General features: G+C 38.4%; 1 protein-coding gene across 1 annotated transcript in view; it reads left to right on the plus strand.

The window, feature by feature from the left end:
- LOC127640701 (kinesin-like protein KIF21B) overlaps positions 1 to 22,777 on the plus strand; it is a 61,400-nt gene that overhangs the window by 22,796 nt on the left and 15,827 nt on the right. The window contains 25 exon segments of the mRNA XM_052123398.1: positions 291 to 473; positions 762 to 899; positions 901 to 912; positions 987 to 1,121; positions 3,299 to 3,478; positions 3,607 to 3,722; positions 3,940 to 4,135; positions 4,248 to 4,437; positions 4,525 to 4,588; positions 7,540 to 7,749; positions 10,091 to 10,175; positions 10,260 to 10,380; positions 10,765 to 10,953; positions 13,645 to 13,844; positions 14,938 to 15,045; positions 15,134 to 15,202; positions 15,421 to 15,563; positions 15,653 to 15,797; positions 16,032 to 16,226; positions 18,156 to 18,257; positions 18,403 to 18,568; positions 18,967 to 18,987; positions 20,977 to 21,034; positions 21,604 to 21,658; positions 22,565 to 22,770. Of these exon segments, the coding sequence (XP_051979358.1) occupies positions 291 to 473; positions 762 to 899; positions 901 to 912; positions 987 to 1,121; positions 3,299 to 3,478; positions 3,607 to 3,722; positions 3,940 to 4,135; positions 4,248 to 4,437; positions 4,525 to 4,588; positions 7,540 to 7,749; positions 10,091 to 10,175; positions 10,260 to 10,380; positions 10,765 to 10,953; positions 13,645 to 13,844; positions 14,938 to 15,045; positions 15,134 to 15,202; positions 15,421 to 15,563; positions 15,653 to 15,797; positions 16,032 to 16,226; positions 18,156 to 18,257; positions 18,403 to 18,568; positions 18,967 to 18,987; positions 20,977 to 21,034; positions 21,604 to 21,658; positions 22,565 to 22,770 (3,287 nt within the window).

Genomic DNA, 22,777 nt, shown 5'->3' on the forward strand with positions numbered 1-22,777 from the left:
GAAAGTGTAAGGTTTAAGTGCGAGCCATTGTAAATGAGCTTCTCTCATGCAAGGGATGCAGGAAGTCAAGATTTTCGCTGAAAAGTCAACCGTGAGTCAAAAGTGTATTTAAGGTTAATTATTTGTACTTTTCAATCGTATATGGCAATCATAGTACTTTCAGTTGGATTGACAGAGAACTTGTTGTATTATTTAATCACACTCTGTACAAAACTATTTTCCATTACTAAGAGAGTTCAATATCGCTTTTGAAATGTTGACTCGGATCCGATGTTTGTTTTGAATCTCAGACAGGGTCAGGGAAGACATATACAATGGGCACAGGGTTTGACATTACTATAGCAAATGAAGAGCTGGGCATCATCCCGCGAGCGGTCAGTCATCTGTTTAAAGGCATCGAACAGAGACGACAGACAGCAGCAGATCAAGGCCGACCCGTCCCAGAGTTCAAAATCAGTGCACAGTTCCTAGAGGTACACATGCTTTTGTGGATGATGGTTATAATGCATCTTCAAACTTGATTTTATGTGCCTAATTAAAAACTTTGCATTTAAACTGTTAGACTGATAAATCAGGAATTAATCAGACAGTATTTGACCATTTCGAGATTGTTGTACTAATCTACTGATTTCTGGGGGATTAACAGAAGCGTTTTGCCTGCAGTCTTATGCAACAGTAGCATTCATATTATTTAAAAGTTAATAAATGTCCTAAATGTTACTATGCAAGTAGTGAGATCTTTCTAATGTGTGTATGTTCAGTTGTATAATGAAGAGGTGTTGGATCTCTTTGACACCAGTCGTGATATGGAGATGAGGAAACAGAAATCTCACATTAAAATCCATGAGGACGCCAACGGCAGCATCTACACTGTCGGGTTGACCACGCGCACCGTCCTGCTCAGAAACAGAAGTGAGTATCATAGATTATTGTTGTGTTTGAGTGCGTGTGACTGTACTGACATGTCTCTCTCGTGTGTGTTGTAGATGATGCAGTGTCTGAAGCTGGGCGCTCTCTCTCGCACCACCGCCAGCACACAGATGAATGTACAGAGTTCACGCTCACACGCCATCTTCACCATACACATCTGCCAAGTGCGAGTTTGTGAGCCTGCAGAAAATGTAAGAACCGTCTTGAGTTATTCTGAATGTCGGCAATTAATGGACAGCGGTCCAGATCAAGACCCAAGATACGTTCAGCTAAGATGAATTGTGTATTATAAATGAATATAATTATAAATATACCTTTTTTCTGCACGCTGCTTTTTATCTTCACTATGCCAAGATGCAAAGGTATGGAATAAAAAGTTTTTTTTTTCATGCGGCATAAATGCATTTACACAGGAATGACAATCACGTGAAATGGTGGCAATGTTATTTTATTTTTTACTTTTTAATTTAGTTTTAGTTATTTTCATTCTGTGATAGTCTTAGTTTAGTTATTCAGGGTTTTTTCGATTTTAGTTTTAGTTTATTAGTCATTTTTGGAGCTATTATTATTATTTAATTTTAGTTTTTCAGTTGATTACGTTTTATTTCTATTTTCAATGGAAAGGAGGAGGCCAGAACCGGCTTGACGATATAAATAATATTTTAATGAGAAACTTAAAACAAGGACACAAACACACATGACGGACATGTCCGTAAACTATCTCTCTCTCCCGCACGACCCTCTGCAGTCGACCTTTATCCCTCTCGGGAGGATTGATTAGCCTAATAAGGGACCGGGTGTGTAGGATCACGACCCGGCCCCGCCTTCCGCCCTGCCACAGACATTTTCATCTTCATTTAAGTTTCAGTTAAATGTTATGGTGAATCACTTACATGAATCTGCCGCTTGATTCTCAATGGATTAAGGGCGTCCACTCACTAGAGTTTATGCTGTGTCCAAGAATGCTGGAATGCATTGATCTCAATGGTGATGGTGCGTGAGAAGGACGGAAAGGGAAAACGCAAGAGTTTGCGATAGTGACGCTCCCTGAAGCGACCAAAACTCATGTGATAGAAACTTTGCAATAGTAAGTCATGCTCCCTCATGCGACAGTTGAAAACAGAGCCAGGAAACCTCGAAGAGCCTGTTTACTGGTACAATGTCAAAACTATATATTTTAGATAGTCGTTTCTATACTTGATCGCCCACTGGATTGCAGCTCGTTTCAAACTGAACTGCTTTTTTCCTCTCATAACGCCTTTTAAATAGACCTTTTGCACTCCCATGCATAAAACTATCCGTCGGAGCTCTCCCTAGTGTGTACGCACCTCAAGACTTCCAACTGTTCCTTATTTGATGGGAAGTTCTGTACTTTTGTCCCGTATTTTTAGTGGTAGAACGGTCAAAAGGGGGATTCCCTTCCCACCCTGCCCCGACAGATGAGGAAACACTCGGACACCCCCATCGGATAACGCCATCCCGTATTTAAGTGTTAACAATGCTCTAGTGTCTTGTATTCGCATGGTGAAACGTTGGTAACCCTACAGCCGATGGAAAACAAGACATGTTTCATGGAAACGAAACAGTGATATCTAGTCACCCAGAATTTCACTTTTTTCATGTCATGGCCATAAAACGCATCGAATTCTGAAACGGAGCAATCAGACCTTTGCCAGGAAAGACACATAATGACACATAATCATCCACTGTCAAAGTTCAATGCCGATACTCAAGAATGCAAGGACAGAGAATGCATAAAATTACCCAGATGTGTTCTCGTTTTGGCCAAATGTTGAGGATGCATCGATAATGACTTGTGGGCAAGAACCCATTTGATGTCTAAGAGGTCATAGCGACACTACGGTGGCAGACGAAATATAGGACATTTATCATTTCAAGAGTGTCCCGCAATAAGCTCGCAAAAGTCTGACAGCTCATGTGAGTCGTTATGCTCCATCAACGTGTTGTTTTGTTGGGCATAATTTTACTAAAGTAAAAACACATGGAGGAAACCAGTGTTTGTAGACTTTTAACATGTCACCAGTTCTGCAAATCCTCACTGGTGTTTGAGAATAATGCCAGTAGTTCTCTCGCTGGCTACAAAGTGCTCAGACTGTCAGATGCACAGCAGGAAGATCGCAGGACATCTCAAAGCTCCCGATAGATGCGTTCTACATCCTCCTGTCCTTCCGAGTTCATTCTTCCAAGGTAGTTTGGCAAGACTGGTCTTCATAAGATCGCACGTCTGTTCTCTGCATTCTTTGCATTGAGAAACACCCAGAGACTGGACCTCTTGGATGTTTCATCGAAAACTCCTGCTCTATCTTTGTCATTTTTTTAATTGACTGTTCATGTGTCTTTAACTCAGTCTGCAGATCAGGACAGTGAGACAGACAATCGACTGGCCAACAACTCATCTGAGATGGAGGAGTTCGAGACACTCACGGCCAAGTTTCACTTTGTGGATCTGGCTGGATCGGAGCGGCTCAAGAGGACTGGAGCCACAGGAGACCGGGCCAAGGAAGGCATATCCATTAACTGTGGACTGGTCAGAACCACAAACACATAATCACCTCCTGCATGTCACTTTGGGCTAGAGTTAATGTAAATAATAAAGTTGCTCATGACAGATCATGTGATGTATTCGTCTGCTTGTCTTTTGTCATCGTGATAAAGCTGGCATTGGGAAATGTCATCAGTGCATTAGGAGACAGAAGCAAACGATCACCGCACGTGCCTTACAGAGACTCTAAGCTTACTCGACTTCTTCAGGATTCACTGGGAGGAAACAGGTCTGTGTGTGATTAGCTAGACTTCATCTTGGGTCATCAGTATTACAGCTTCAATACATTCATTTGATGTAATGCATCTGAAACCAAACCCAATGCTTTATTTTTTACTTACAAAAGAGACACATGAATATATATATATATATATTTTTTTTTTTTTTTTAATGAACCTAACTAGCTCTCTGAGTAAACAAATAAGTCATTTTCTCTGGTCTGTCAGTCGTACAGTGATGATCGCCTGCATCAGCCCGTCAGATCAAGACTTCATGGAAACCCTCAACACACTGAAGTACGCCAACAGAGCTCGCAACATCAAGAACAGGGTGATGGTGAACCAGGACAAGGCCAGTCAGCAGATCAGCGCACTCAGGACGGAGATTGCTAGACTACAGATAGAACTCATGGAGTACAGAACGGTGAGACATTCATATGAGAATTTAGGTCACAGGATTTCAGCAAACCAAAGAAGAATGGTAGCACTTGTACATTAATGCTTATCGCTTTGATGTTTGATCTTGTCTTTCTCAGGGGAAGCGTATGGTTGGAGAAGATGGACTCGAAAGCATCAATGACATGTTTCATGAGAACTCCATGCTGCAGATAGAGAATAATAATCTGCGCATGCGTGTTAAGGCTATGCAGGAAACTATAGACGCTCAGGGTGCCCGACTTACACAGCTGCTCAGTGAACAGGCCAATCAGGTGCTCGCCAGAGCAGGTAGAGAGTACATCAGTGCCGCCCACACCAATCAAAAGGCGTAATACCAAATGTTGGAATAATAACTGATTATTGACTGTATTTCAGGTGAAGGAAGTGAGGAGATTGGAAATATGATTCAGAATTACATCAAGGAAATTGAAGATCTGAGGTAAAATTAATCTACTTAAATGTACTTATCGCTTAAAACAGTAGCCAGCGGTGGGCAGGTATTCTACACTAACTGTTACAAACTAAAAATAAACTTCAAGGGTTTCATATTTGAGTTAAATGAAGTATTATACAATTTTGTAAACACTGTACCATAATACTTACATAGAGCTTAAAGTTTAATGAATCTTTAATCGTGTTGGGTACCGAGAGCCAGTTCTTGTTTAGAACCGGTTCCATTCTTTAAAAAATACCAGAATCATATGATCTTCATGATTTTCGGTTCCGTTAACCATTCCACTATGTTCACATTTCCACCGATGCGGATGGACACTGTCCTAAAATACTCTGATTCAGTGTATCCAGCGGTGCATTTCAGCAGCAGCACTGCCCCCTACTGAATCTGGAGCATAAAACACACAGCGCTAACGGTGCAATTTGATTCTCGAACAAATGACTCTTTTGAGCCAGATGCATCTACAGATCTACAGTGTGAAACAAACAGCACTTCCTGTATAGTCTGGTGTAGAAGGTATCAAGCGCAAGGTATGAATTTCCAACTCAAAATTAAATGAGATCTAAATTAAAGTCTCACATGCCTGAAGTGCAGCATTAGACACAATCTAACTGTCTCTAGAACTGTTACTGTCATGGAGTGTTACTTCAGACCTGTGAGACTTTCATTGATAGTTAATAGTTACTTAATATTTACTGACTGGTTCTTCATATGACAATGCGTAATTACGGAAACTAAGAGTTTCAGTACTAAGAGTTACTGGAACCATTAAGGAACCAGAATCGTTAATTGTGTTGATCCTCTTGGTGGGCCCACCACCTGCAGTGAGAGAAGTATGAGGGGCCCGTGTGGACTGGATCTTGGTTACAGAAACTGGCTTTTGGTACATGGAATGTGACCTCTTTGGTGGGGTAGGAGCCAGAGTTGGTGTGGGAGGTTGAGAGATGCCAACTAGATATAGTTGGGCACATGTATTGTGCATTTATGGCTCTGTAACCAAACTCTTGGATAGGTGTTGCTCTGGTTAAACAGTGCCAAGCATTTGTGGGTGAATGCACAATCTCACAATCTTGGAGGGCCGCCTCAATGCGACTCAAACTGAAAGTTCAGAGTGTCTGGCTTTCTTGGAGACCCTGAGTAGGGCTCTTGAAAGGGTGCCATCTGGGAATTCTATAGTCTAGCTGGATGACTTTAGCGCCCATGTTGCTGGCGACTGGTAAACCTAGAGGGGAGTGATTTGGAGGAACAGCCTTTCCGATCTCAAGTGTGTTTTGTTATTGGACTTCTGTGCTATTCACGGATTGGCCATAACAAATTCCTTGTTTGAACATAAGGTTGCTAATGTGTGTACTTGGTACCAGAACACCATTAGCAAAAGGTGAATGATTAACTTCATTGTTGTTTTATCAAACCTGTGGCTGTATGTTTTGGACACTTGGGTGAAGAGAGGAGCAGAGCTTTCAACTGATCACCACCTGATGGTGAGTTGGATCAGATGGTGGGGGAGGCTACCGGACAGACCTGTCAAACCTAAATGGATTGTTAAGGTGAACTGGGAACATTTGATGGAGACTCCTCTCCAGAAGATCTTTAACCTCCACCGGAGGAGCTTTTCTCACATGTCTGGCAGATGTCACTAAAGTGGTCAGAAACTCTGAAGTGGCAAGGTGCCAGGGGTAGATGAGATTCGCCCTGAGATGCTGAAGGCCCTGGATATTTTCAGGGTGTCATGGCTAACACGCCTTTTCAGCATTGCATAGAGATTGGGGACAGAATCCAGGTATTGCCCTACTTCAGCCTACTTTGTAGAGCTTTTTCCAGGGTGCTCTTAAGGAGACTCAAACCTTGGCTTAATGAGGAACAGTGTAAAATCTGTCCTGGTTGTGGATCAGTTCGTCCGTCTCATACTCCAATTTTCCCTCTCTCGCGAACAAGATTCCAAGATACTTAAACTTGTCCACTTGGGGAAGCAGCTCACTCACTCTCTACCTGGAGAGGACATATTTGGTGGTGCTGACCCTCACACAGCCTGACAATGTCCACAGTTTAACATTGTCTGCAAAAAGCAGCGATGCAACCATGAGGCCCCCATATTGGACATACTCCTTCCCTCGGCTGCACCTTGAAATCCTGTCCATAATTATCATAAACAGAATAGGTGACAACTGACAAAGGACAGCCTTGGCGGAGTCCAAAAACCCAGGGGGAACAATCTTGACTTAATGTCAAGAATACGTACACAGCTCTTGCATTGGTTATAAAGATACAAAATGGCATGAAGTAGCACCCGGTACTACATACTCCAGCAATGTCCCCCACAGGACACCCCAGCGACTCTGTCACAAGCCTTCTCTATGTCTACAAAACACCTGTAGACTGAAGGAGCAAACTCCCACGCCTCCTCTAGGACTCGTGCTTGTGAAAAAAGCTGATCCACTGTTCCACGGCCTGCATGCATGGACGGATGAATCCAAATGTAACAAATCTATTTTGACAGTCAGACTTCCCTAGTTTTTCCAAAGTACCCGTTTTTCCTGTTTTCAAACAGGAAATAGTTCAATAGCTCTTCTTGATTTTTTGTAAAGGGACATTATATTTTGTGCAGCACCTCAAACAATAAATCTTTGGGCAAAACTGCAAAGAATTTTGTAAAAAAATATATATTATATCTTATTTTTGATTATAGCTGAAAATATGTAAAAATAAATAAAAAAAATTAATATATGTATATTATCTTAAAAATATACATTTACTTCAAAAGCACATTTGAAGCAAATATATATATATATATATATATATATATATATATATATATATATCAAATGTATATATATATATATATATCAAATGTATTTTTGTACGCCAATTGTTTGGCCAATATTTTTTTTTCCACATTGTTACATTGACTGAGGCTTTTTGGTTTATGTGTGTTTAAGAGCTAAGCTTCTGGAGAGTGAAGCAGTGAATGAACACTTGAGAAGGAACCTCACTCGAGCTTCCAGTCGTCCACCATTCTACGGAAATTCTGGAGCATTCTCTCCCGCTATGCTGGGGGCCGACCTGAGCCAGGACACTAGCGAAATCATTGAAATTGCCAAGAAAGACCTGGAGAAACTGAGGAGGAAGGAAAAGAGGAAAAAGAAGAGGTAATGACAGGGTGAACTCAGTGTGGGGTGGGATCTGCAGGGCTGTTGCCATGGTAACTGCTTGAGAGTGAGTTAATTGCCCCCCCCCACCTGAAATCGAGGCACTCTGTGATTTGTGCCAGTGTGGTTTCATGACGATCTGTATTGTTTTTTCAGCTGAATAATTATTACAGCAGACATTATCTTTATGTCTGTAATCAGTTCAACAATACTTGCCAAAGACTTTTGTCCAAATACACCTTATAGTAATGATTGAATCTCACAAACCTGTGAGGAACATGCCAGGTTATATTTCCCCTAAATTCAAAAGAAAATAATTATAATAATGAAAAGATATGAAGCCTATTTTAATGAGCAAGATGTTTTACATTGCAACCTTATATTTTCCATGACAATTAAGAACATTTTCTTTTAAATTCTTATTACTGTAATGCAAAAAAAAAAAGCTAAATATTTTAAAAAGTTGTAAAGTGGGGGGTCTGGGTAGCTCAGCAAATAAAGACTACCACCCCTGGAGTTGTGAGTTTGAATCTAGGGTGTGCTGAGTGACTCCAGTCAGGATTCCTAAGCAACCAATTGGCCCGGTTGCTAGAGAGGGTAGAGTCACATGGGGTAACCTCCTCGTGGTCGCTATAATGTGGTTCTCGCTCTCGGTGGGGCGTGTGGTAAGTTGTGTGTGGATGCCGCAGAGAATAGCGCGAGCCTCCACACGCACCATGTCTCCACGGTAACGCGCTCAACAAGTCACGTGATAAGATGTGTGGATTGACGGTCTCAGACGTGGAGACAACTGAGATTCGTCCTCCACCACCCGGATTCACTACACCACCACGAGGACTTAGAGCATATTCGGAATTGGGCATTCCAAATTGGGAGAAAAGGGGAGAAAAAGTATTTATACTTCAATTTGAGTTAGTTTTATTACCTTACATTTATTCAAAATTTAATGAAATAAAATGATCTTTTCCAGGTTTCAATGAGAATCTGTTGGGAATCATAATTAAGAAAAATTAGAATTGCAAAAAAGTGAAATGTCTTGGCATATTACAGGTTTTTTTGCGATGCAGTAATAAGAATATGGGGTCAATTTGCTTCATTGCTAAGAATAATGTCATAATACAAAATATCTGAATAGGGCACAAAATAGGCAAAATTATCTTCATTTAAAATATTAAAGTTTGGCTTGAAATGTGACCTGGATTCACCTTAAAATCTAAAAATGCATTTATACATGTAATAAAACAAAATTGATCACACTGTAAGAATAAATGTATACACACACACACACACACACATACACATATATATATATAATGTTGTCCTGATGTAATATATTGTCTAACCAGTTATATATATAGTTTCAAACTGCCTGTTCGTTTAAATGGTCCAAATTCGACACATTTGTTGCATTTAATTAAAATAGTTTTTCCAGAATCCCACGCTTCACAATTGTACATCAAACTTGAATATGTTCGATAGAGAGTGAGAGTGCTGGTGGAATTTGCCGATGCTATTACCTTAGGTGGTGGAAAAGGCAGATAACAGTTAACAATGTTGGGCGGATTACATAAAGAAATATTCTGTGCTGAATACTGAATACTCTCTTGTAAATGTATTCCGTGAAGTATCTGATTACATGAATACTCTACGAGTACATGTTTATAAAGACAAGGCACATTTGGAGGAATTAAGTGTGAAATGTCATTATTATCTTCTCTGAAGTGCTACACCTCCACTTTTAAGAGTGGAGTTGGACACGAATGTTTTTCTTTATTGAAGGCAGAATACAAACAGAAGCAGTTTGTGGGCAACTACAATATTTTAATATTTTACAACATTTTAATCTTCTTAACGCACTGTTTGATGTATGTGCTGACCAGATGCATTTCCATATAGTTGCATTTTTCTTGGCATGCCCTCACTTTTTTAGAGTACTAGATTATCTAATTAAAATAACAAAATATGAATTGAAGTGAGGATAAAAATATAGATAAATATTGTCTATAATGATTGATTTAGATCAGTGTTTTAATTTCACCTATAGAGGCTGCTGTTTTACTGTAGAACACTCTAGCACCAGCCACAGGGAAACACTGAGAAATAATAATACAATATATATATATATTTTCTTTTATATCATTTCAAAAGCAAGTAATCTGTAAAAAAATTATATATCGGTCTACTTCTGTTTTGTTTGGCTGTGATTGCATCATGTCAGGCAGTACACATTCAGTGTGAACAGACAAATGGTGGAAACTTGTCACATTACATCTGGTTAGAACACTGTGTGAGGCACCTTTAAAAAAATTACAATTTCTATTCTAATGATGTTCCTCTGCAGTGCCATCAAAGACGAAACACTCGACAGTGAACAGAAGATCAGTGAGAGAGAGACGTCACAAACAGCCAATCAAGAGCCAGAGATGGTATGATTGACAGTCCCCTTGACTGAACAGATCACAGTTATGTACTGTAGGTAAGTAGGTTATGATTGCTTGTTTGATATGTAGGAGGGCAGTGACCGTGAGGAGGGAGATGGAGAAGAGGAGGAGGAGGAGGAGGAGGTGGATGAAGATGAGCTGGATGCGGAGGAGAGCTCTGAGGAGTCTGATTCTGAGCTGGATGAGAAAGGTGCAGAGCATTACTGTCAAATAATCCCCAATATCAGTACATATTGTAAAACAGCAGTACCTTCAACATTGAAAAAAAAACACATTTGGAAGGAAATTACTGTTGAAAATGTTACTTTAGTCGACTAAAATGATATGCCATTTTAGTCCGATTAAATGTCAGCATGGCATGATGAAATAGTGACTACATTTAGAAGACGTTTTTGTCAAAAGATAATAATTATGTGTAAAATCAAATAAAAAACCATTTGAGAATTCACCTTGAGCTACATATGTTTTTAGACAGAGTTTGGATCCCAGAGAGCTCAGACCAGGAAATACTGTCTCTCTAATGATTGTCTGTACACGACTGTATTTTTGAAACAATTTGGTTTGTGTTGATCAGAGGACTTCCAGGCAGATCTGGCCAACATCACGTGTGAGATCGCCATCAAGCAGAAATTAATCGATGAACTGGAGAACAGCCAGAGACGCCTGCACACGCTCAAACAACAGTATGAACAGAAACTCATGATGCTGCAGTGTAAGATCAGAGACACACAGCTGGAGAGAGATCGAGTGCTGCAGAATATGGGTATGAGATTCACTACTCCACACCACACATCATACAATAGATCAAATGCTGCATATGGACAACTCTTCAATAAACAGCATTATATCATCTAAAAATGTTTGCTTATGTTTAAAAAATTGATATATATATATATATATATATATATATATATATATGGTTTATAGTGGAAAAATATATTATGTAGGTTCTTTTTGAAATTTCAGCAAAACCAGTTGAACTTTGATTCAGTAGGCTTGTATGATTTAGTCAAAACAGGTTCATGATTACACTGCCCTACAAATGTGACATAAAATAAAACTTCCATCAGACATGCGATATACATCTACAGTGTATACTGCTTAAATTATTGGTTCACACTCTGTATGTAATACATATGTTATACATGATTGACTTATTTAAAGGTGCAGTATGTAAGATTCAGAAATGTTGTTATTAATGACACCTGTGGCCGTGAGGTGAACTGCAGTCAGCTACCTGTTGCTCGCGCTCACACTCATGCACACACTCCATTGGGCCAAAAATAATGATGTAATGTACAAATCGACTGATCGTAATTCACTGGCAGATGAGGAAGCATACTTAAAATGACACAGCTGTGATTGATTTACTACAAACTTTGAGACTAAACTAAAACTACTTATCAGCTAACATAGCATACTGACACACACACACACACACACACACACACACACACACACACTACATACTACTGAACTATATGTTGCTGCACTATTGTATGTTTTGTATGTCATATGTTGTTCTAAGATCAAGAAACCAGCATATTTATTTAAATATATCCTGTATACCTGACTTTTAGTATAAAGAGAAGATCGTTGAAATTATTTGAAATTAACAAAGTAAGGTAGCTTGCAATTTGTCAGCGTAAGCAGGCAAGATCAAGTCAAGCTAAAATGACACAAATCAATCCTTATGGCTCTATATGTCACATGCTTTGCAGTTAAGTAAGTTTACCTGCCCAATAAGAAGAACGCCAATTTAGGGGCGGTTTTGATCCCAAAAACCGAATGAAGGTCCATCCAGGATCAAATGCCCTGCCGATGTTCACTCTAGTTTTCGCTCGACCACAATCACGTTCCCGCTTAGCCAGACTGTTTGATGTCTCTATTGAATAGCGGAAGAGAAGGGATTACTGTCTGAGGCAAGACTCTCAGGAGCACGCATAAACGTCACTTTCTTTGGATTTTCCTGGCAAAACTGACCCGCTCCCTTCACATGTAAATCAGTCTACAGGCTTTAATAGAAAACCTTGGAAATCCGGGAAGGGCCCATTTTTTAAGTTGCGTTACAAGTTGTTCACACGTTGACAAAAAAAAAGGCAAATATTACATGAAAATTGTTACATATTGCACCTTTAACATTTAAAATGCAAAAAAGCTGATTTCGATTAAACACGTTACTGCAATTAAAAAAAAAATGCGAAGACAAATTTTACAAGTTGAACTGGTAATTTTTTTTATTTGCATATCATTTTATAAATGGTATGTGCTGCGGTGGTAGAGACGGGGTTCCATTAGATGTTTTATGGAGGTATAAGATCTCCGTTAGATCATATTTGACAGCGATTGTACTTTGAAAATTTATTTGTGCGTTTGTGTGATTCCTAAAGTTCAAATCTACAATAAGCAATAGGTGGGGTGTGCGGGGGGAAGTTGAGCAGACGCATTTTGACTTTAAATTGTGGAGAAATAAGTTATTAAATCCGAATAAAGACGCTGACCATCACACCTGCAGTTGCAGGTTCGAATCCAGGGTGTGCTGAGTGACTCTAGTCAGGTCTCCTAAGCAACCAAATTGGCCCGGTTGCTAGGGAGGGTAGAGTAACATGGGGTAACCTCCTCGTGGTCGCTATAATGTGGTTCTCGCTCTCAGTGGGGCGTGTGGTGTGTGGATGCTGCGGAGAATAGCATGAAGCCTCCACATGCACTATGTCTCCACGGTAACACACTCAACAAGCCACGTGATAAGATGTGCAGATTGACGGTCTCAGACGTGGAGACAACTGAGATTCGTCCTCCGCCACCCAGATTGAGGCGAGTCACTACACCTCCACGAGGACTTAGAGCACTTTGGAAATTGGGCGTTACAAATTGTGGAGAAAACAATGTCGGAGCAGCTGTTACAAGTCTTAAAATGTCTTAAATTCAGTTTTCTCAAATTTAAGGTCATAAAAAGTCAGTTAATAATATAACAAAAGTCTTAATTTTAATTTATAGTGGCCTTAAATTTGGGTACGGGAAGATAGGAGTTGAGCAGCTGGAAGCAGTGATGCACGGACATTGGACATTTCAAAATAAGAGTTCCTGGTGTAAAACACATTTAATTTAGGCTATTAATTATAACAACCATTAATCCGTTATTGCTTTTCTTTCAACATATTATCCTATCGGGATTATCCAATATTGGTCATCCTCTAATTCGTATGTAGTGATATAATGATAAATAAATCAATGTGTGTATGTGTTAAAACATGACTTTTATATTTTAGGCCTTGTTGAATGTTTTCCCCCCATCCTGTTTGAGTAAAATAATCTGTGATACATGATTTATTTGAGATTGTGTGGGTTTGTGTTCTGCTATGGACAAGGTCATCGCTGTGTTAACACACATAAGGTTGAATGTGCTCTGAGAAAAGCTTACGTGTGGGTGTGTGTGTGTGTGTGTGTGGGTCAGGCTCCGTGGAGACGTGTTCGGTGGATAAAGCTAAGCGTATAAAGGCTGAATATGAGAAGAAACTGAGTGTGATGAATAAAGAGCTGCAGAAGCTGCAGGCGGCACAGAAGGAGCACGCTCGCTTACTGAAGAACCAATCACAGTATGAGAAACAACTGAAGAGACTCCAGCAGGACCTGACTGAAATGAAGAAAACCAAAGTAAGACGTCACCATAGAGACTGTACACTGCTGTAAAACGCTGAATCATTATTGCAGAATCACACTTTTGAATATAAATGCACCACCCAGTGGACACACATTACCCATACTGCAGTACTCACATTACTGGGTTTCCATCCACGTATTGTTATACAATGGAAACGCTAAGATGTGACTAAAATCTCCAAAAAGTGCTAAAAAAAAAGAAAACACATTTGAGGTTGAATTTTTTTTAATTAATAATAAGAACTACGATGGAAACACATTTATTAAATGTATTCCTAAACAGTTTATTTACAAAGTGATTCATCACATTTCATGAAAGAGCCACAGTGCTTTAACATCCAATTGAATTTTTTTTTGCACCAATTTTCCCAAAAGGGATGATTTTGTTGCTTTAAACACATTGGTAAGAAACACTTTTTCGCAAATAGTTTTTGCAATATTCTGATTTTGTACTAAATTAAACTCATAACTTGGATGGCAACATAGCTACTGAAATTATGAATCAGTTCTCTGAAATGACTCTAAAAACTGAATCAGTTCACTTAAATGACTCTAAAACTTTGAATCAGTTCACTAAATTGAGTCTTAAAAACTCAAAATCAGTTCAATTAATGACTCAAAACTTTGAATCAGTTCACTGAACTTACTAAAAACTCTGAATCAGTTCCCTGAAATGACTCTAAAACTGAATCAGTTCACTGAAATGACTTTAAAAACCTTGAATCAGTTCAATTAAATGACTCTAAAGCTTTGAATCAGTTCACTGAAATGACTCTTTAAAAACTCTGAATCAGTTCACTGAAATGACTCAAACTTTGAATCAGTTCACTTGAAATGACTCTAAAACTGAATCAGTTCACTGAAATGACTCTAAAACTGAATCAGTTCACTGAAATGACTCAAAACACTGAATCAGTTCACTGAAATTACTCGTAAAAACTTTGAATTGTTTAACTGAAATAACTCGGTCAAATAATTAACATTACTGTAAATTGCACCCATTAGTCCACACTTACCCTGCAAAATGATCATACAGTTAAACTAGAATAGAGAGGAAGTTGAGTGTTGTTATGGTGACTGTTGTCAGGTGCGTCTGATGAAGCAGATGAAAGAGCAGCAGGAGAAGAGCAGGATGGCAGAATCCCGCAGAAACCGCGAGATCGCCTCACTCAAGAAAGACCAGCGCAAACAAGAGGTGCATGATGGGAAAACAACACTCGTACTGCTATATGAATGAGCAGGGTGTGAAATATGTTCAGTGACGTGTGTTATGTGTTGTACAGCATCAGCTGAAAATTCTAGAAGCTCAGAAGAGACAACAGGAACTCATTCTGCGCAGAAAAACAGAGGAGGTGAAGTATATTCCGAACTTTGATATTTTATATTGAATACAACGACGTTTCATCTTTTTAATGTGACTTTCTGAGGTCACTGTGTTTTAATACTTTAATTACTGTAAGTCTGCAGCTAGCAACTATTTTGAAATCGATTAATTGGATTAAATGCCAAATTGTTTTTTTAAAAGTAACGCTGTAATGTTTTCTGAGGTGATTATCATTGTCTCTGTCAGGTGAGTGCTCTGAGGAGGCAAGTGCGACCCTTATCAGGAAAGGTCACACGAAAGGTCAATATGCCAGAGTCAAGTCAGGATGTCTCTTACAGACCGCCCGCAGGTCGAACTTACTCGAGTTCAGGAGCAACTAATGGAACCAGGTACAGAATACAGGCCTCATGTATGTTATATATACACATACAGTATATATGGCCACATTTTGTATGTGACGGGCATGTCTTTGCTGTAGATTATACCAGCGCAGGTCGGTTGGCATTTACTCCACCCGTGTAGCTCGTGGCAAATGGCAGAGCCTGGAACGGCGTGTCTCTGATATTATCATGCAGCGCATGACCATTTCAAACATGGAGACAGACATGAATCGCCTTCTAAAGGTACAAATCTACATCTAATTGTGAAGACGTCTCAATATACCACTATTGGATGAAAATAAGTTCAATAGTAGGAAAGCAAAATAATGTTTACTGTTATAAATGCAGAGATTAATAATGTCAGGGTTCCCCCGCTCATGGAATGCCTGGAAAAATCAGGGAATATTAGAACTGTGTCTTCCATTTCATTGTTCTTTGACCTGTTTAATTACTCGTCATTTGAAATTTTGTCCACAGCAACGTGAAGAGTTGACACGGAGACGAGACAAGATCATCAGAAAGAGAGAGAGACTGCTGGCAGATGAGCCAGAGGACGAGAAAGCCGTTCAGACTCTGAATGAAGAGCTGGAGTCGCTGCTGGCAAACATAGACTACATTAATGACATCATCACTGAATGCCAGGCCAACATCATGCAGATGGAGGAAGCCAAGGTCAGGCCACACTGAGTACATTGAAAGGACTCAAATCAAATCACTGTAATGACTCTAAAAACTTTTAATCAGTTATCTAAAATTAAAACTCTAATAGTGTGTAATTTCCATGTCACTGTCACTGTGGAATTGCAAGAATAAACATTGCTTTCAAACAGCCTTCTGAATATGCCCCCCGTCTGCTGTGAATCAAACAAACAGATAGCCCCGCCCCCAACGCTCGCCATTGGTTGAGTCAGTGCTGTTGTGTCAGGCTGGACAGGCCACTCAAAACAAACAAACAGTTTTTAGGGGATTTCCCCGCCAAAGATATGTTATTATGGAATTATTATTCCCTAGAAATGACAGATACAATGTTAAAGTTGTTAATATTAAACTGGGATAAAAGAAAGTATTTTAACACTGAAAAAAGTTACACACTTCAAACGCTGAATAAAATAACTGAAATAACTCTGAATTATGGAGGACAAAACCTGCAAAAATATATCAATAAATGTAATAATAAGAAAATAAATAAAGGAATAAATGTCTTGATAAAACAAATATAATTCGTTTTAAATGAAAGTTATTTCTGAATTTATTTTTGTATGACTTTTTTTCCTGTTATTTTCTTTTTCTTTTTATTCTTTAAAACTTTTTTTATATTATTTTTTTAAATTATTATTTATTTATGCATTCATTTATTTTTATATTTATTTATTCCCACATGTATTTATTTTTGTATTTATTCTTAAATTTCTGTCTCTTGTATGATAATTATGTGGGCGGGTCCTACCATTGGCTTATTGTAGATTGAAGCGTGTGCTCGATTACTCTTGACTTGTTTTGATGTGGCGTTAGGTCATAGCCATATCGCGTGTAAACTATAGCTATTTGTGGGGCTAAAAACATAAGAGCTTAAGTCAATCCAAGATTTATTGGTTATACTACAATCACAAAATAAATGGGGAGCTGTTTCTTCAACAAAACCACAAAATGAGCAAGTTTCATAAATGATATGATTTAACCTTATGCTTTTTTTTCTGTGTATATAACTTCATATATTGATGTCCGCAAATCCATACTATTGATTTCTGCTGTCATTGTAAAAGATACAACCATGCTTCATTTCCCTGATCGTTTATGTATGTATGTATATATAAGTTCTGCAATAAAAAAAATAAATAAAATAAAACTATAGCTGTCCATCTGCTTCCGATAAGTACTATTGAGCTCTTAACCAGTGATGCACTGCAGCTATGCAAGGACCGCCTCCCTCATTTCCATGTTGCACACAGAAAAGTAAAAATAAATACATGTATAAATAAATACAAATATATGGGTATATATAAATATGTAAATAAATATATGTGGGAATAAATAAATAAATATAAATAATAAATGAAAACATTAATAAAAAAAATAAAAAACAATGCAAAATAAATAAAATAAAAAAAGTTACAAATAAATATAGAAAATAATAAACTAATAAAAGTCATACAATAATAAATTCAGGAGTAAATTTAATTAAAAACTAATTATATTTGTTTTATCATTTATTCCTTTAGTTATTTTTTTATTATTACATGTATTTATTTATTATTTTTGCAGGTTTGGGCCTCCATACTGAATCACTGAAATATCTCTGAATCACTGAAATGACTCTTACAACTCAGAATCTTTTCACTGAAATTATTCAGACTCAAATCACTATAATGACTCAAATGATTGCATCAGTTGTCTGAAATTACTCTTAAAACTCTGAACAGCTGAAATGACTCTTATCAAATCACTAAAATGACTAAAAACTGAATTAAATAACTTTTACAAACATTGAATCAATTCACTAAAGTAACTCCTCAAAAATCTGAATCAATACATTGAGACGAATAAAAACACTTGTCTTAATTTACTGAAAAGAACTCTGAATGAAATGAGTTTTCTGTGCAGGAGGAGGGTGACGCTGTGGATGTCTCAGCTGTGATTGTCTCCTGCACTCTGACTGAAGCCCGATTCCTTCTCGATCATTTCATGTCCATGGCCATCAACAAGGTGTCAAATCACAGAACAGATTTACTTTCATTTCAAATTTGTCTTCTGCTGATCTAGCTGTACTGGGCTGGAATAAGAAATAAGTGTTCCCATACACCGTTTGACTTGTTTTAACAACATTTGTACATATTGGACTTGTTGTCAGGGTCTTCAGGCAGCGCAGAAGGAATCTCAAATAAAGGTGATGGAGGGCCGTCTCAAGCAAACGGAAATCAATAGTGCGACTCAAAACCAGCTGCTCTTCCACATGCTCAAAGAGAAGGCCGAGGTTAACCCAGAACTGGACGCTTTGCTGGGGAACACTTTGCAAGGTAAAGGCTCTCCTGACACTAAGCTTTCTTCCCAGAGTCCTTGCTCGCATATTAGCAACCTGGAAATGTTGTTTTTTTTTTTTTTTTTTATTCTGCAAAATCTGCTAAGCATTGTAGATTACAGTCAGTAATGGCATGTATGTTGAGTCCTGGTGGTTTGATTGAGAATAGTTGCTGGACTGGGGGGTCTGATCCATCTCATAGTTTATTCTGACCAAGAACATGATGACATTCTACATTGCTATATCAATGAATACCCCTCAGGTTCTTTAATGACTACATTTCTTGTAGTAGACCTTTAGGCCTCTTTAGTGTGTTTTGTTTGGTTTGAAATGAGGGATGTATTTTTGATTTCCATGTTGCCTTTTTCTCCGTTCCCCCTGGCTGGTTTGAAACAGAACTAGGTAACATGCCCTTTGGTGAGTACCAGTAGTCCCGCACACTCCTCCTCAGACTAACCAAAGGCTAGCGGTCCATCTGCAGGTGCATGAAGCTTCTATTCATCCCTGTTCTACCAGTCCTTACCACATTAAAACCATCAATTACCAACCAACTAGCAACATGCTTCACATTAGCATAGGTCACAATATCTCAGCAGGAAAATGTGTGAAGACTCTTTAAGTCCATGTGGGACGTGTTTTTGTCTCTTTCCTTTTTAACGATTTATCATTTGTGTTCCCTCATCCCTCTTCTTCACAACTTTATTTTGTGCTAACTTTGATGATCTGGTCACATCCAACATCAGAAAGCAGTTTGGATCAGTGTTTCATGGCAACTAAAGAAATTAGCATGGTTGCGCTGTGCTTCTTTGTCCTCTTTATAATACTACCACACTCTCAGAGAAGTCTGAACATTTAAACACTGCAGATAACAGTGTCAGGGTCGTTCTGCTTAAGTCCTTCCAAGGTTGTTAAAGATCCCATGAAATCAAAATTGTAGTTTTCTTGTTAGCTTTGAGGTGATCTGCATGCTAGTATAGGCCTACCCCAGAATGTTGACAATTTAAACTATACACATAAGCAAATTTAAAATGTACAGTCAATGTACATATTTATAAAATGTATATATAAATATATATTTAAGTAATATCACAGGAGCAAGAGTGCGATATGGCCCTACATCAGCACTGCTGTGATTGGCCGCAGGTACGAGTGCTGTATGTAATTACAGCAGTGCTGATTTAGGGCCATATCGCACGATTGCGAGTGAGATATTGCTTATATACAACAGTTCAATGAACAAGTACATTGATAAAAACTTATTTGTGCTAGAACTACTTTATTACGTGACGAATCAGAATCTGCTGTTGCTGGTTCAAACCAAATGATGCGTCCAATCTTCCATTAGTAATTCAAAAATGTCACTTCAGAAATAGTATCACAGCTTGTGCTGTTTCTTACAAGTTATTGGATAAACAAGGATGTGTGTGTGTGTGTGTGTGTATGAGAGAGAGAGTGAGTGAGATGGAGTGTGTGCAATCACCTGTTGATGATGCTGTAGTCTGTTAGTCAGCTTTCTGAAGATAATGTCATTATGGTAAAATTCACCCTATTTTCCCAGTGGAAAAATAGCCATGCCAGCCGGGGTATTCCTCCATGTTTCATGATAGCTGGTACGCAAAATCTCTCACTATTGAAACTACCATATTGCCCTCTTCAGTGTGGAAACTCCAGTAAGATTTTAGCGCATTGAGTTTGTGTAATTAATCAGTCTGTTGTGTCTCTCAGCTGTGATGAGCCATAATGCTGAAGTTGTTCATTTAAAGCCGGTTAAAGATATTTCCTAGCTTTAATATTGTAGTAGTAATACCAGTGATCATGGAGCGCAGATGAATGAAAACACTAAGTGATGCGGACTTCACGTCACCAACTGCTCATATTACACCCAAAAATGTTATTTTGTCTCCACCTGCTGGCTAACATATGCAATGTCACAAAATTAAATGTAAAGAGACATCTCTTAACACATCTTCACTGCTCTTACACTGTATTTTAGAATGGCACATACATAGTGTGAGGCCATCAGTATACATGGAACACCTCTCGTCCAATCAGATTTGAGATACAAAACTAACTGTTTTATATATATATATATATATATATATATATATATATATATATATATATAGAATTTTCTTCCTCCTAAATTATAAATGTCAGCAGTGATGGAAATAAAAAGGCTATTTGCTGTTTAATAAAAAAAGTACAAGCCCCATACATTTCAATATTTTCGACAAAATTTTAGGACTCTATGTTTCGAAAGGAAGTACGTCAGCACAGGGAAGAAATTTGTTTTCGACAAACCATTTCATGGGGTCTTTAAAGATGTTCTGCCGGTCTAAAATTACAGGCCTGTTTGTGGTTTTGTAAATACCCATCCTCCCGGCTTTTTTTTTTTTCCTTTTTCAGAAAATGGTGAGGACAGTAGTAGCGATGAGTCGGCCCAGAGTCCTGCAGTGGAAGGACAGTAAGTTAATATCTACTAATGATGAATATGTTTGTGTTATTTCCTTTACTTAAATGAATGAGCAGACCTCTGTGAAAACACTACTGGTGAAAACTTTTGATACACTTGCCTGAAATGTTTCTTGTGATCGTAAAAATCTTTTGATTGAAGGCGTACACTTAAATGTTTGAAATTAGTTTTGTAGATAAAAATATAATTGTGCCAACATATTAATTTATTTCATTATAAAACTATAATTTAATTTAAAAAAAGTGTTTGAAATGGATGACTTGGACCAAATAATAAAGAAAAGCAGCCAATAAGTGCCCAATATAGATGGGAACTCCTTCAATACTGTTTAAAAAGCATCTCAGAGTGATTCCTCAAGAAGTTGCTTGAGAAAAGTCAAGAGTTCATGTCTGCAAATTCTAGACAAAGGGTGACTACTTGAAGATGTTACATTTATTTATGTTATTCCATAGTTTTGATGACTTCACTATTATTCTCAAATGTGAAAAAAAAAAATTATAATAAAGAATGAGTAAGTGTTCCTAAACTTTTGACCGGTAGTGTATTTTCCCATATTTTAGGACTCTGGCGTCAGACCTCATGAACCTATGTGGAGAGACTAAATCTAGGACTAAGGTATGGTTTAAATTCTCTTCATTAACCCTTATTTCGATTTTGGTGTACCAATATAATATAGTAAATATCTGTTCATTATTTTCTCATATTATGTCGCTCCACACGCCTCCGTGGATCAGATGAAAAAAGTTAAAAATCTCTTGTAACGGGTAAGGATGGGCAAGGAGGGGGCGGGAACCATCTCAACCTAAATCTTTAATAACAAACTGAAAATGCAAATCAAACAAAGATGCACACACACAGAGCTCGTGTGTCTCTCTCTCCTAAAGTGGCGTCCCGGCCCCTCCTTATCTCTCTCCCGCTGATTAGACAACTCAGCACCAGGCGTGCGTCATCACGGACTGGCCACGCCCTCCTCCCCGTCACATATCTTAATACGGCTTTTTGTCAGAATGAAAGTGAATATACGATCACTTTGTAATATATGGCAACTACAGCACAGGTTGAACATTGGTTCTTGGTTGTTTCTTGATCTCATGTGCCATAGTCGGATTTGGAGTGAAGAATAAATAATGACCAAATTTTCATGTTTAGTGAACAATTCCTTTCAATATCTAGCCTGGTAACCAAAAGATGAATTCGAACCATGAAAGGGACCATCTTCTTTGCAAAAACTTAATCTCAGGTTGTTACTCTTATGAGGCATCCATAAGAATTTCAGAGAGGCCAGTCCAGTTGTGCTTTCAGAAGTTCAATTTGCTGTTTTTACGCTTGATTTAAAACTGACCCGCTCTTTCAAAAACATTAATATGCAATTTACACATTCCTATTCATCAAATGCTCTATCAGAGCTGTCTCTACATCATAAGCTCCCTGAAAGCCTTTGCTTAGTGGCTGCTTACTCTTTGCTTATCCACATCCTGATTGAACTGCCTGTGTCCATTTGCTTTTGCAATTATTGCTCAGGCCCGGAGAAGGACCACCACTCAGATGGAGTTACTCTATGTGAACAACTGTGACTCTGGTCCAGACACAACCACAAAAGATTTCTCCATCCCTCCACACACAATGGCATCTGAGGGAGTTATTGATATGGAGTCTGCTGGAAATACTGTTAGAGACCGGGACTACATGCTCCCTCCTGTTGGCATGTCCTCTAGAATGGAAAGCATGTAAGTT

Source organism: Xyrauchen texanus, chromosome 49 (assembly GCF_025860055.1).
Source record: "Xyrauchen texanus isolate HMW12.3.18 chromosome 49, RBS_HiC_50CHRs, whole genome shotgun sequence".
In the NCBI taxonomy this organism is placed as follows: domain Eukaryota; kingdom Metazoa; phylum Chordata; class Actinopteri; order Cypriniformes; family Catostomidae; genus Xyrauchen; species Xyrauchen texanus.